The sequence below is a fragment of the Bos taurus genome, chromosome 13, assembly GCF_002263795.3.
Source record: "Bos taurus isolate L1 Dominette 01449 registration number 42190680 breed Hereford chromosome 13, ARS-UCD2.0, whole genome shotgun sequence".
Classification (NCBI taxonomy): Eukaryota; Metazoa; Chordata; class Mammalia; order Artiodactyla; family Bovidae; genus Bos; species Bos taurus.
Genome location: NC_037340.1, coordinates 27,837,279 through 27,853,397, shown reverse-complemented (window position 1 = coordinate 27,853,397; position 16,119 = coordinate 27,837,279). Strand labels below are relative to the sequence as shown.

General features: G+C 39.6%; 1 protein-coding gene across 6 annotated transcripts in view; it reads right to left on the bottom strand.

The window, feature by feature from the left end:
* Positions 1-13,732: 13,732 nt before the first annotated feature.
* Positions 13,733-16,119, bottom strand: part of OPTN (optineurin) — a 38,869-nt gene continuing 36,482 nt past the window's right edge. For all 6 annotated transcript variants that reach the window (NM_001034602.1, XM_059892685.1, XM_005214208.5 and 3 more), the window contains one exon: positions 13,733-13,914. In NM_001034602.1, coding sequence (NP_001029774.1) covers positions 13,790-13,914 — 125 coding nt within the window. In that variant the 3' untranslated portion in view covers positions 13,733-13,789. The remainder of the gene's footprint in view (positions 13,915-16,119) is intronic.

Here is a 16,119-nt window from a genome sequence, read left to right as displayed (position 1 = left end):
AACTCCAATACTTTGGCCACCTCATGTGAAGAGTTGACTCATTGGAAAAGACTGATGCTGGGAGGGATTGGGGGTAGGAGGAGAAGGGGACGACAGAGGATGAGATGGCTGGATGGCATCACTGACGCGATGGACGTGAGTCTGAGTGAACTCCGGGAGTTGGTGATAGATACGGAGGCCTGGCATGCTGCGATTCATGGGGTTGCAAAGAGTCAGACACGACTGAGCGACTGATCTGATCTGATCTATCAGTCATAATCACTTAATGCTTCTTTTGGGCAAGGGTGGGCAAAGACGTCTAATTTGGGAGATGTGATCTATGCATAAAAGACAAATTACATAAGGTGACTGCTGCTACTGCTGCTGCCAAGTCGCTTCAATTGTGTCCGACTCTGTGCGACCCCATAGACGGCAGCCCACCAGGCTCCCCCGTTCCTGGCATTCTCCAGGCAAGAACACTGGAGTGGGTTGCCATTTCCTTCTCCAATGGATGAAAGTGAAAGTGAAGTTGCTCAGTCGTGTTCGACTCTTAGCAACCCCATGGACTGCAGCCCACCAGGCTTTCCATCCATGGAGTTTTCCAGGCGAGAGTACTGGAGTGGGGTGCCATCGCCTTCTCTGAACATAAGGTGACTAGGGGGCACCAATTTTGCTGAAGAGGTGAAAGAGTAGGTGAGGTCAAAACATTTTTTTTTAAAGTTGGTAAATCAAAGTGTGTGGCAGATGATAAATACCAAGTCAAGAACTTTATTCTGTAAGTGTTAAAAGGACCATGTTTGAGCAGGTGGGGGAGGAAGGTCCAAGAGCTAGATAGGGGAAGGTGTGGCTAAGTGCTTAGGCTCTGGAGTTAAGACGGTGTGATTTTTAACTGCCACATACTAACTATGCAGCCTTGGCTAAATTAGTTAACCTCTCTGAGCGCCAACTTACCCACCTACAAAACAAGAACAATCATAGTTATTTCACAGGGAATTCATGACAAAAATTTAAAAATTTGCAGTGTGCCCAGCACATGTAAGTAAGCATTAAATGTGTATTAACTTTTATTCTTACTACTTTATCAAGCAATGCTTAGGATGATTAAGCTAACAAAGATAGGTGCTCAGGAATTGGATATACCAGAAACTGGAGGCAAAGAAGCTCCATAGGAGATCGTGAGAGTCTCAGACTTTGAGAGCTGAAGGGAAGAGAAGAATGGGAAATATGTTATGAAGGAAATTTACCTGCTTTGGTAACTAACCAAAGGAAAGTTGTCTTTGGCAGGAAGAAGAGAGGATGATCGCCACATTAGCAATAGCTGGGAGACCAGCAGAATTATAGAGGCAGAATTTGGTTTACACAGTGTAGACATGGTGAGTTCAGCCTGAGGTGATGGTGTGGAGGTTTCAGCACTACCTTTAGGTTTGTGACCCAAGCCAAGGGGACATATCAGGGCTTCAAGTGTAGGTTTATTGAGTTCTCTAGAGATTTTAGAAGCAGAGTATCTTAGAGTATGTTTCTGGGGGTTAACATGCCAGATGATAGGCCCAGCAGAAAGCAGTGCTATTCAAAATCAGATCTAGGAGTAACGGCCAGTTTCCATAGCACCCCTGTCACCTGCCTGTAGGCATCTGTTTACACATGCCTTCATGTCTCATGCTTCATGGTACCGAATACTCTCGAGTCTTATCCCAAACTTGGATTTGTCCAGCTATCTGGACAAAACTCTTTACTGAAAAAAATATTATCCTTCCTCAGATGTAACACTCTACTGAGAGATGAATGACCCCTCTGAGAAAGAGGAACCCCAACCTCTAGTTTTCCTAATAGAATATTGTCTCTGTTGCCCAAATAAATGTCTGTTGCTTTTCAAACTATCTAGAGGTTACTTTAAGCAATAGGGTATGTTCTCCATCTCTACTGATGTTTTACAAGAGAAGCTAATAAACTCTCTAGCCTTGCTGGTTTTAATTAATTCATAAGAACATTCAACACATTGCTTCCTTGGTTTTTGCTGAGTTAACTACAATATATACTTTATGTATGTGGAATAAATGTTACCCATGATTATGGATCCATATATTTAAAGGACAAAATTGCTACATAAACAGTGAGAGTTCCTGAGCCAGTATTTTTTTTTGTATTATACTTCATATCTTTGTAATTATTTGGCTAGAAAAGAAGAACACCTATGGTATTCGGTGATGACTAGCATCTTCACAATGAGAACATAATGTTCCTTCAATAATTTTTAAAATGACAAACTCTGGAAGTCAAAAGATACCAAAGAGGATATAAAATTATTTCTACTTTTTGCCCTTCATACCAAAGCAGTTTTGGTACCTTTCCTTCTTTCATGGAAACATTTGAATATTGGTTCATATACTTGATTCCTGTTACACTTAATGCTGCAACTGGCTGTTATGTCAGCTTTCTTCCATTGAACTAATGATAGCATAATGAATCTGATACCTCATTAAAACCAATTCCAACAGAGTCTGTTCATTATGGGTCAGATGAAATTGTTAGGCAGTTTTTACCAGAATCTTGATTGTATGATGTACACAATATATGTGTATTCATATTAATCATATATAGTTCAAAGGTTTTTTCATTTTTTAAGAAAATACTTATTTTTTAGAGTAACTTTAGGATTACAGAAAAATTGAGTGGAAAGAATAGAGTTCCCACATAGCCCCTTGCACAATTTTATTATTAACATCCTGCCTTAGTATCAGACTTTTTGTTACAACCAATGAGCCAATATTGGCACATTATTATTATTAACTAAAGTCTATAGTTACCCTGAACATTCATTGGAAGGACTGATGCTGAAGCTCCAATACTTTGGCCACTTGATGTGAAGAGCTGACTCACTGGAAAAGACCCTGATGCTGGGAAAGATTGAAGGCAGAAGGAGGAGGGGGCAGCAGAGGATAAGATGGTTAGATACCATCACCAACTTGATGGACATGAACTTGAGCAAATTCTGGGAGATAATGGAGGACAGAGAAGCCTGGTGTGCTACAGTCCATGGGATTCTACGTCCGGCAAAGAGCTGGACATGACTTAGCAAATGAACAATGATGACATAGTTTACATTAAGATTCCCTCTTTATGTTATACATTTGATAGGTTTTGACAGAGGTATCCACCATCAGTATTATCCAGAATAGTTTTATTGCCCTAAACATCATCTGTGCTCTTACTATTCATTCCTCCTTCCATCTAACCCCTGGTAACCACTGATTTTTTTTTTTTTTTTACTATACTTACAGTTTTGCTTTTTCCAGAGTGTTACACAGCTCAAAGCATACAGTATGTAGTCATTTCAGAATAGTTTCTTTCACTTGACAATATGCAATTAAGGTTCCTCCATGTCTTTTTGTGGTTAGATACTAGCTTATTTCTTTTTATTAATACCACTGAATAGTATTCTGTCATATGGATATGATATCCATAGTTTGACTACCCATTTACCTTTTGAAGGACATCTTGGTTTCTTCCAAGTTTTGGCAGTTATGAGTAAAACTATTACAAACATTCAGGTGCAAGTTTTGTGTGGATGTAACTTTTCAGTTCATCTGGGTAAATAGCAAGGATTGTGTGCTTAGTTTTGCAACAAATTGCTGAACTGTCTTCCAAAGTACCATTCGGCAGTTCCACCAGCAATGAATTCCTGTTGTTCCACATACTCCCCAGGTGAATTTGGTGGTGGTATTGTTTTGAATTAGTAGCCATTCTAATAAGTATGTGATGGTATCTTGCTGGAATTTCCAATCCCCTAATGACATATGGGCTTCTCAGTGGTAAAGAATCTGCTTGCAATGCAGGAGACCCGGGTTCAATCCCTGGGTCTGGAAGATCCCCTGGGGAAGGGCACAGCAACCCACTCCAGTATTCGTGCGTGGGAAATCCCATGGACAGAGACGCCTGGGGGGCTACAGTCTATGGGGTTGCAAAGAGTCGGACACAACTGAGCTACTAACACTTTCACTTTCAACGACATAAGATGTTTAGCATCCTTTCAGTATTTGCCAACTGTACATCTTTGGTGAGGTATGTATTATCTCACTTCCCTTTAAAAAATTGGGCTGTTTCCTTATTGTTGCATTTTAAGAATTTTCATACCAGTCCTTTTTCGGATATATGTTTTGTAAAGATGTATTCCTGGTCTGTGGCTTGAGTTAGTTTTTGTGAAAGGTGTAAGGTCTGTGTCTAGAATCTTTTTCTCGCATTTGGATATTGTGCCAGCATTTCAGCATTTGTTGAAAATACTGTCTTTTCTCTATGGAATTGCTTTTGCTTCTTTGTCAAAGACTAGTGGACTCTCTGGGTCTATTTCTGGGCTCTCTACTCTGTTCCATTCATGTATTTATCTACTCTTTCACCAGTACCACCCTGCTTTTTACTGTAGTTTTATAGTAAGTCTTGAAGTTACTGTCATCGTCCAACTGTTCTCACTCAATACTGTGTTGGCTATTCTGGATATTTTGCTTTATTAATAGCCACAAAATAATTTGGGATTTTAATTGGAATTACTTGGAATCTGTAGATCAGGTTGGGGCAGTCTTCACAATATTGAGTCTCCTGTACAAGAACATGGAGTATCTCTCCATTTATTTAGTTCTTTGTCTTTCATCAGATCTTATACATATTTTACTAGATTTATAACTAAGCATTTCATTTTGGGATATTAATGTAGATGTTAAGAGTGTTTTAATTTCAAGTTCCACTTGTTCATAGTGTATTGATATTGGTAATATGTGTTTCTTCTTAATTAACATGACTAGAGGTTTATCAGTTTTATTGATTGTTTCAAAGAACCAGCTTTGGTTTCATCGATTTTCTCTAATGATTTCTTGGTTTAAATTTCACTGATTTTTGGTCTCATTTTTTCCCATTATTTTCTTCTGCTTATTTTGTGTTTAACTTGCCATTCTTTTTATAGTTTTATTTTCAAAAAAGCTTTAGTTATTGATGTTAGATTGATCATCTTTTCCACTTATGCATTCAGTGCTACACATTTCCAGTGCTTTCATTTCATCCCCAAATTTTGATGCTATATTTTATTCCATTTAGTTTATATTTAAACTTTTCTTGAGACTTCATTAGGCATGTATTTACAGAGTGTATTTAATCTCCAAGTGTTTTGAGAGTTTCTAGGTATCTTTGTTACTGATTTCTAGTTTAGTTCCATTGTGGCATGAGAACACACTGTGTATAATTTCTGTTGTTTAAAATTTTTAAAGCTGTTTTATGGCTTGGATGTGAGCCTAAGAAGAATGTGTATTCTGTCATATATAGAATATGAAGTTAGATCTAGTTGACTGATGCTGTTCAAGTCAACTATGTTAATGATTTTTTTGGCCTGTTAGGTCTGTTAATCACCAATAGAAGGATTTTGAAGTCTCCAACTACACTAGTGGATTCATGTTTTTCCCCTTACAGTTTTATCAGCTTTTGCCTTATGTATTTTGATGCTGTCTTTAGGTACATATATAACAGAGATTGTATGTCTTCTTAGAGAATTGATTCCTTCATCATTTCATAATGGCCCTTTATCCCTGATAATTTTCCTTGCTTTGAGTCTTTGTCTGAAATTAATATAGCTACGCCATCTTTTTTTGATTATATGTTCAGTCCATCTTTTTACACTTAATGTGTATGTGTCTGTATATTCAAAGTGGGTTTCTTGTATGTAGCATATAGGTGAGTCTTGTTTTTTATTCATTCTCAAAGTTTGTTTTTTAACTGGTGTATTTAGACCAACGATGTTTAAATTGATTCTTGGTAATTGGATTAATATCTATCTCATTTTTACTGTTTCCTATTCATTGCCCTTGTTCTTGGTTTCTTCTGTTATCTTTCAATCTATTCTGACTTTTCTGGTTTTAATGCAGCATTTAAGTTACTCCATTTTCTCTCTTCTCTTCAGTTCAGGTCAGTTGCTCAGTCGTGTCTGACTCTTTGCAATCCCATGGACTGCAGCACACCAAGCTTCCCTGTCTTTCACCAACTCCCGGAGCTTACTCAAACTCATGTCCATAGAGTCAGTGATGCCATCGAACCATCTCATCCTCTGTTGTCCCCTTCTTCTCTCACCTTCAAGTTTTCCCAGCATCAGGGTCTTTTCTAATGAGTCAGCTCTTCGCATCAGGTGGCCAAAGGACTGGAGTTTCAGATTCAGCATCAGTACTTCCAATGAATATTCAGGACTGATTTCCTTTAGGATGGATTGGTTGGATCTCCTTGCTATCCAAGGGACTCTCAAGAGTCTTCTCCAACATCACAGTTCAAAAGCATCAATTCTTCAGTGCTCAGCTTTCTTTATAGTCCAACTCTCACATCCATACATGACTACTAGAAAAACCATAGCCTTGACTAGATGGACCTTTGTTGGCAAAGTAACGTCTCTGCTTTTTAATATGCTAGGTTGGCCGTAACTTTTCTTCCAAGGAGCAAGCGTCTTAATTTCATGGCTGCAGTCACTCACCATCTGCAGTCATTTTTGGAGCCCCCAAAATAAAGTCTTTCAATTTCCATTGTTTCTCCATCTATTTCCCATGAAGTGATGGGACCAGATGCCATGATCTTAGTTTTCTTAATGTTGAGTTTTGAGGCAACTTTTTCACTCTCCTCTTTCACGTTCATCAAGAGGCTCTTTAGTAGTTCTTCACTTTCTGCCATAAGGGTGGTGTCATCTGCATCAGTTCAGTTGAGTTCAGTCACTCAGTCATGTCTGACTCTTTGGGACCCCATGAATTGCAGCACGCCAGGCCTCCCTGTCAATCACCAACTCCCGGAGTTCACTGAAACTCATGTGCATCGAGTCGGTGATGCCATCCAGCCATCTCATCCTCTGTCGTCCCCTTCTCCTCCTGCCCCCAATCCCTCCCAGCATTGGAGTCTTTTCCAATGAGTCAACTCCTTGCATGAGGTGGCCAAAGTATTGGAGTTTCAGCTTTAGCATCATTCCTTCCAAAGAACACCCAGGACTGATCTCCTTTAGAATGGACTGGTTGGATCTCTTTGCAGTCCAAGGGACTCGCAAGTCTTCTCCAACACCACAGTTCAAAAGCATCAATTCTGCATTTAGCTTTCTTCACAGTCCAACTCTCACATCTATACATGACCACTGGAAAAACCATAGCCTTGACCAGACGGACCTTTGTTGGCAAAGTAATATCTCTGCTTTTGAATATGCTATCTAGGTTGGTCATAACTTTCCTTCCAAGGAGTAAGCGTCTTTTAATTTCATGGTTGCAGTCACCATCTGTAGTGATTTTGGAGCCCCCAAAAATAAAGTCTGACAGTTTCCACTGTTTCCCCATCTATATGCCATGAAGTGATGGGACCAGATGCCATGATCTTAGTTTTCTGAATGTGAGCTTTAAGCCAACTTTTTCCTCTCCTCTTTCACTTTCATCAAGAGGCTTTTTAGTTCCTCTTCACTTTCTGCCATAAGGGTGGTGTCATCTGCATATCTGAGGTTATTGATATTTCTCCTGGCAATCTTGATTCCAGCTTGGGCTTCATCCAGTCCAGCATTTCACATGATGTACTCTGCATATAAATTAAATAAGCAGGATGACAATATACAGCCTTGATGTACTCCTTTCCCTATTTGGAAACAGTCTGTTGTTCCATGTCCAATTCTAACTGTTCCTTCCTGACCTGCATACAGATTTCTCAAGAGGCAGTTCAGGTGGTCTGGTATTCCCATCTCTTTCAGAATTTTCCACAGTTTATTGTGATCCACACAGTCAAAGGCTTTGGCGTAGTCAATAAAGCAGAAGTAGATGTTTTTCTGGAACTCTCTTGCTTTTTCGATGATCCAATGGATGTTGGCAATTTGGTCTCTGGTTCCTCTGCCTTTTCTAAATCCAGCTTGAACATCTGGAAGTTCACGGTTCATGTACTGTTAAAGCCTGGCTTCAGAATTTTAAGCATTACTCTGCTAGCATGTGGCACCCCACTCCAGTACTCTTGCCTGGAAAATCCCATGGACGGAGGAGCCTGGTAGGCTGCAGTCCATGGGGTCGCTAAGAGTCGGATACAACTGAGCGACTTCACTTTCACTTTTCACTTTCATGCATTGGAGAAAGAAATGGTAACCCACTCCAGTATTCTTGCCTGGAGAATCCCAGGGACGGGGGGAGCCTGGTAGGCTGCCGTCTATGGGGTCACACAGAGTCGGACATGACTGAAGTGACTTAGCAGCAGCAGCTGCTAGCATGTGAGATGAGTGCAATTGTGTAGTAGTTTGAATATTCTTTGGCATTGCCTTTCTTTGCGATTGGAATGAAAACTGACCTTTTCCAGTCCTGTGGCCACTGCTGAGTTTTCCAGATTTGTTGGCATATTGAGTGCAGCACTTTCACAGCATCATCTTTTAGGATCTGAAACAGCTCAACTGGAATTCCATCACGTCCACTAGCTTTGTTGGTAGTGATGCTTCCTAAGGCCCACTTGACTTCACTCTTTAGACTTCATGATTGGGGGCAGGAGGAGAAGGGGACGACAGAGGATGAGATGGCTGGATGGCATCACTGACTCGATGGACATGAGTTTGAGTGAACTCTGGGAGTTGGTGACGGACAGGGAGGCCTGGAGTGCTGCAATTCATGGGGTCACAAAGAGTTGGACACGACTGAGCGACTGAACTGAACTGAACTGAAAAACCCCATGGACAGTTCATGGTATTCTTCAGGCCAAAATACTGGAGTGGGTAGCCTTTCCCTTCTCCAGGGGATCTTCCCAACCCAGGGATCGAACCAAAGTGTCCTGTATTGCAGGCAAATTCTTTACCAACTGAGCCACAAGGGAAGCCCATTCTTCTCTTAGCACATCAATTATACTTCTAAAACTTTTTTTTGCAAGGGGGAGGGTGCCCTAAAGTTTGCAATATACATTGACTACTAATCCAAGTTCACTTTCAAAGAATACTATACCACGTCATGGGTAGGGAAAATACCTTGTAACAGAGATTCCCCAATTCTTCATTCCTTCCCTTAAAATATTATTGTCATTTATTTCATTTATCCATTAAATAATCATGAAATACATGTAGCTATTGTTACTCTGAAGAAACCATTGTCTGTTAATTAAGAATAAGAAAAATAAATGACTTTATCTTCATGTATTCTTTCTCTTGGGGCTTCCCAGGTGGTCAGTGGTAAAGAATCAGCCTGCCAGTGCAGGAGACATGGGTTCAATCTCTAGGTTGGGAAGATCCCCTGCATAAGGGAAGGGCAATCCACTCCAGTATTCTTGCCTGGGGAATCCCATGGACAGAAGAGCCTGGTGGGCTACAGTCCATAGGGTCACAAAGAGACGCAACTTAGCGACTAAAACAACATTGTCTAATGCTCTTTTTTTCTTATGCAGATCAGAGTTTCTGGTCTATATAATTTTCCTTTTCTCTGATGAACTTTTAACATTTCTTGCAAAGCTGGTCTACTGGCAACAGATTCCATCTGCCTACTTCTCCTTCACTTTTGAAGGATGATTTTCATACACACAGAATTCCAGGTTGGTGGTTTTTCACTCTCAGCTTTCTTGATTGTATGGTTGCTGAAGAGAGGTCTCATATATGTCTTATCCTTGCTCCTCTACAGGTAAGATTTTTTCCCTTCTGGCTTCTTTCAAAAAAATTTTGTTTGGTTTTGAATTTCTGCCTTTTGCACATGATATACTTAAGTGAAGATTTCTGGGGCATTTATCTCAAGTCATGTTCTCTGAGTTTCCTATATCTGTGGTTTGTGCCTGTAATTAATTTTTGAAAATCTTCAGCCATTATTACTTCAGACATTCCTTTGTCCCCTTCTCTCCTACCTGGTATTCTCACTGTACATTTGTTATGCTTTTTATAACTATCTCACATTTCTTGGATATTGTATTTCTTAATTTCTTGTTCCATTTGCTTTTCAGTTTTGGAAGTTTCTCATGACATTTCTTCAAGCTTACCGAGTCTTTCCTCAGCCATGGTCAGTCTTCTGATAAGCCCATCATAGGCATTCTTCATTTCTGTTACAGGATTTTTGATTTCTAGTGTTTCCTTTTGACTTTTTCTTAAGAGTTTCCATCTCTCTGCTTATATTACCCCTCTGTTCCTGCATATTGTCATTTTCTTCCATTAGAGCCTATAGGATATTAATTGCAGTTGCTTTAAATTCACATTCTTATTATGTCTGAGTTTGGTTATGATGCCTTCTCTATCTTTACAAACTGTGTGGGTTTTTTTTTTTTTTGTCTTTCAGTTCAGTTCAGTTCAGTCGATCAGTCATATCCGACTCTTTGCAACACCATGAACTGCAGCACACCAGGCCTCCCTGTCCATCACCCACTCCCAGAGTTCACCCAAACCCATGTCCTTTGAGTCAGTGATGTCATCCAGCCATCTCATCCTCCGTCATCCCCTTCTCCTCCCGCCCCCAATCCCTCCCAGCATCAGAGTCTTTTCCAATTAGTCAACTCTTCACATGAGGTTAAACTCCGAAGTATTGGAGTTTCAGCTTTAGCATCAGTCCTTCCAATGAACACCAAGGACTGATCTCCTTCAGGATGGACTGGTTGGATCTCCTTGCAGTCCAAGGGACTCTCAAGAGTCTTCTCCAACACCACAGTTCAAAAGCATCGATTTTTGTCTTTAGTATGCTTTTTAATTTTTTGTTGAACACTGAACATGATGTACTAGGTGAAAAAGAGCTACAGTAAACTGGCCTTTAGTTTGCGCTCGTTTGTTATCTGGTGAGGAGCTGGGCCATGTTTGTTGTTTGCTGCAGCTGTAAATGTCATATGCTAAAATTTCCTCTGGTGTTCGCTTTTGTCTCCAGGTTTCCTTACAGACTTCTTCTTAGATAAAGTTTAAGACTGTGCAATTCTTTCTGTTGTAACCCACTGTTATTATATATGAGCCCTGTTGATGTGATGGTGAGGTGTAGTGGGGAGGGGACGCATTCTATAGGTCTATGATCACTCTTTTTTGTGAGACTGTGCCTCTGGGCAGTGACCTTTACAAGTATTTTCCCTCCTCCTCTGGTGAGAATAATAAGGCTAGAGGGGACAGAAGTTAGGTATATCTGTTTACCCAGGTTTCTTAGGCTCTGATAACTTCCCAGCAAGTTAGGCTCAGGTGAAAGAGTTTCCCTTGAGGGCAGGCCTTCTTAAGAAGAGCAGAATGTTCTGGTGTCTTTTTGAATGTCTACTTTCCCCCTCTCCCTGCTGCAATTATAGGGGAGTTTTTTTCTAATCTTTACTGTGAGAATCTGGTAGGGCTTGTGGAAGTAAAATTCACAAAAGTTCAGGGGTGCCCCCAAGACTCTGCTCCCTCTAGAGTTTTTAACTTTTGAGTTCATCCATGTGAGACTTTAGCAATTCTTCAATAATAGCTTTAAGTTTTTCTGCTTAGGTACTTGCTCTTACCGTGGTTTCTGCTTCTGAGACCTTGGTCCTCTAATCAGTGATGCTCTATGCCTGCCTGTCTGTCCAATTTGGGAACAGAGGTTTGCCCTGTGGCCTCAGATCTCTGAAGGATTTAAAAAGCATTGATGACTTTAAGTTTGCTCAGTTTTTCTTCTTATTGTAAGGATAGGAGTGATCATGTCCAAACTCCTTACATACCAGACCAGATCAAAATTACTTTTACATGTAATATCTGAAGACTGAATTTTGTAAAATTATTACATGTGACATTTGCATTTGCTCATGAAGGAGATCAGCCCTGGGATTTCTTTGGAAGGAATGATGCTAAAGCTGAAACTCCAGTACTTTGGCCACCTCATGCGAAGAGTTGACTCATTGGAAAAGACTCTGATGCTGGGAGGGATTGGGGGCAGGAGGAGAAGGGGACGACAGAGGATGAGATGGCTGGATGGCATCAGTGACTCGATGGACGTGAGTTTCAGTGAACTCCGGGAGTTGGTGATGGACAGGGAGGCCTGGCGTGCTGTGATTCATGGGGTCGCAAAGAGTCAGACACAACTGAGCGACTGATCTGATCTGATCTGATTCATATTTCTTCACAGTTCCCATCTTTCTATTATTCCCATTAAGCCACACAAGGCTACAGCATGGCTAAAATTCCAATGAGGTATATGGTAACCTAGAACAAGACCTTTGAAGATGAAATTAATGGAACAAGACATGTGCAGATTTTACAAGTTATTTACCAAACTGTTTGAGTCCCCCAAACAATAGCCTTAATTTAACTTCACCATATGAACTTGCCTTCACCTGCAGTCCTAATTACCAAGGAAACAATTTGATGCCAGACTTAATAAGCACATTCACACTGTTACTTCCCATTGGGATCAGATTAATATTTTTACTTGAACAAAGCAAAAGGGTATTGCCAGTAACTTAAGGGTGGAACCATTTGGTTTGTTTTCTATTTAGGATACTATAGAAATTTATCTACTCCAATATAAAATAATAAGGAAAAATATTTTAAACTAGAAACTATAAATAAGAAATTAAAAATTTAATAGTTATTTTAGAAATGTCTTAAACAAACATTCTCTGTGGGGTCAGGTAGGGGACTCTAAATTACTATTGAATTTGTGCAATGTGTTCTATTGTAATGAAGCTGTAATTACCTGTTTTAATTCCTGTTTAAAAAAAAAAATATATATATATATATACATATACACACACACACAAGTCAGGTTTGTCTAGGAGAAAGTCTTAGGACAAAGCCAAACAGAAGAGATTTTAAACTTTTCTCTTAAATGTTTTAGTATATAGATACATAAGGACATTAATAACTTCTAAGCATGGCCCAATATTAGCTCATCTTGGTAAACTATATTTATAAAGTATGGCAAAGCCCTATCTTTCCATCTTCCTAGAAAGAACAATTTCTAATTCAAACAACACTTACTGGTCTCTAATAAAGAGATTTTGCTTATATTCATGGAATTAACAAGACAGATCTGAATAAGTATTAAATTTATGTGAAGCTGAATACAGAAAACACATCCTGTGAAATTAGCTAACCATATATGAACAATGTGTAAGACTCATAAGCAAAATTTTGCGGTAACTATTTTTGTGACTATGAATATAGAGCCTGGTCCAGGAAGAAAATTGATAGCCATTCTTTTTAGACATTCATAAACTATCTACTCTATAGTAGATAACATGTACCTTCATCACAAGGGAAGGAAAAGGGGACTTCACACTGTGGATGGTTACATGAAATCCAGTAAACCTACTGTATCTGCTTTGTGTAGGCCAGTAGTTTTTCACTTGTCCTGATGATCAAGTAAAAGCTCACAGGGCTCATCTGAAAAGAGCCACATCATAACTTTGGTGCTGTGCTTGAAATAAAACTGTAAGATATATACACAACCCCAAACAGATCTGTCTTAAATGGATAAAGAAAGATAACAATTTATTTAAAAATACTTCAAAAACACTTTTCTCGACTAAATCTGTGATGACTTCATTTTTCCTGCCTCCTTAGAAGGTTCTAATCAGTGAGGTTCTAATCTAATCTAATCTTACTACCGCCTTTACTCCATCCACAATGTCACACGCTCATTACCTGCATGAACAGTTCAGTGTTCACATCAACTAAATATTAAAAACAACGAGCCTATTAGAAGAGTGGTACGCTAAAGATTCTATTTTGCGAATTAAGGAAATGTGCCCCAAAATGTCCTTTATAGAACATGATTTTTCTTTCTCCTAAAATAAAAATAATGAGCCAAAATAGTTGCATGAAACAAATGACACAAAAGTACAACTCTTGGAGGAAAAAAAAATGAGATTTACCAACAGCTTGGGGGAGGTAAAAGGTCAACACTTAAATGATACAGTCCGTAACATGAATCAGTAGTGTATCTATGTCAGGCAGAACTTCTCCACATTTGGGGCAAGAATGAATTGGAATATTTTGTTGCTGCTGCAGCCAGTTTCTATCCTCGGCTCCTGGGAAGAAGCATTAAATGAAATGTTAATCCATTCCTTCCATAGTGCAAGCAGTTTTTAATAACAGATGGTTAATTTTAATGTTCAGGTAAACTTTGTAATCAATACCTCGTGGGAAAGGAATACAGGTTTTTCAGTCTTTAACTGAAGTAATCTATACACACAGAAAAAAAATCTCCAGAAGCAGTGCCTGCTTCCCTGTGATATTAGGATTTAGCCTCTATTCAAGGTTCTAGGTATATGAAAACATGTGGTTTCAGTTCCAGGTACAGGACAATACATGTTCTAGTGAAAACTAGGATATTTGAGAGAAGAAAAGAGATGAGGATGTAAGCGAAAGGGAAGGAGAGAATGTGGAGAAGACAGCGAGCAGAACGCTGAGAGGGATCCGGGAACAGCAGGTACCTTCTCAGAAGCGGAGACAACAATTAGGGTCAATCAGCAGTTGTGTTTGAGCACCTGGGGCTGGGCCAGAGGGACACAGACATGATGGGGACATCAGGCAAGAAAAGTGAGTGATAGGGGTGGGGTGTGCGAGAAGCGCCATGGTTGGTTTCCTGGGAGGGCAGAGAAGGGCTCAGACTGCTTGATGCAAACAGGCTCCCCTGATGAGATCAATTCCACATGTGAGAGGAGTTTTAAGAATGAAGAGTTATCCAGGCAAAGGAAGTGAGAAGGGACTGAAGAAAGAGTCCTGTCATTTCCCTCAATTTTGGAGTGGGACTGAGGTTCAAGTCTAAATCAAAGAATGCTTGATGTATGACAGAAATCAAAACAATATTGTAAAACAAACATCAACAATTAAAAATAAATAAATATATAAAAAAAGAATGCTTTAAACAAGCCTTGACTGTTGGCAGGTCCCACGTGTGCGAACCATACTCCATGCAGGAAATGATTTCTGGCTCCTAGGACACCTCTTTGATCTGACCTTGCTGCACTGATGCAAACCATTTTTAGCTTTTTAGCACCTCTGCCCAGGTCTCTAGACTTGTTCAGGTCCCCCCAAATGTTTGTTTTTGCAGATTATAGTGGAGGTAACGTTTAACATTATTATCTACTTCTGAGCGTATTATTTGAATTGAATAACACGGGAGACTATTATGGATAGTTTGTGTCCAGCAAACTTTAGAAGCAACTTTGAATAGAAATTGTGATCACAAGGCATGATTTCTGGAGCAGTGGGCTTGCTAATGGTCTCATTGTTTTAGATCAGGGGCAGTAAACTTTTCCTGTAAAGGGCCGGATAATAAGTATTCCAGGCTTTACAGGTCATAAATTTCTGGCATAACTACTCAACTCTGCCATTGTTGCAAGAAAGTAGCCAGACAGTATGTCAACAAGAGAGTATGACTATGTTGCAATAAAACTTTACTTAGTCAAACAGCTGACAGACCAGTTTTGGCCTGTAGGCTGCAGTTTGTCAAAATCTGCTCTAGATGACAACTAGCCACTTATCAGGGACTGTTATTCATCCCTTTAAACTTTATGACATCCGTTGGCCCTTTTCTTTTTGTCCTGAAACCCTGTCTAGGTTTCAAGATGCAGACTTGGGCTGTTGTTATCACACAGCTAATGGTTCCCTCCACCTCCTGGCTTTTCACTGTAAAATAAGCTTAGTCAGTTTTCCTTATTTACACACCACACTCATTTCTGCCTTTGCCCTTTTATTCTCATACAAAAGTTATGGCTTCCAGGTGAAGCTTACAGTCACATCTTTCCAAGGCCTTTCTCAAGCCTCCTGGCCCTTTGGTGTCATCCTTTCCTCTTATTTCCAGCACTATTATTTCTGTCCTTTACTTGTTATATTATGAATTCATCTTGTTACATGCATATCCTGTCTAACTAGACCACAGGCTTTCACGGATCTGACCGTGCTTTATGCTTGCCTGTTCCCTCATGCTCAGCCAAGTGCCCTAGGCCAGAGAAGACACTTACATGGCTGCAGAAGACAACCATGATGAAATAACACTGAGAAGAGTTATACTGTTTAAGGCTGCTATGTTAGGAAACAAACCAAAAATTTTAGGACAATCTCTGTTTGGAATATTGTTACTTATATGACCAAAAACTTATTAGGATAATTATGAATACATTTGTATTTTGTGGCGAGTTTTAGATTATAAATAGAAGTCTTTGTGTTTGGTCAGTTTTTTTTTTTTTTTCCCCTAAGTGTAAATAGATATTTGCCTTATATAGTTATGA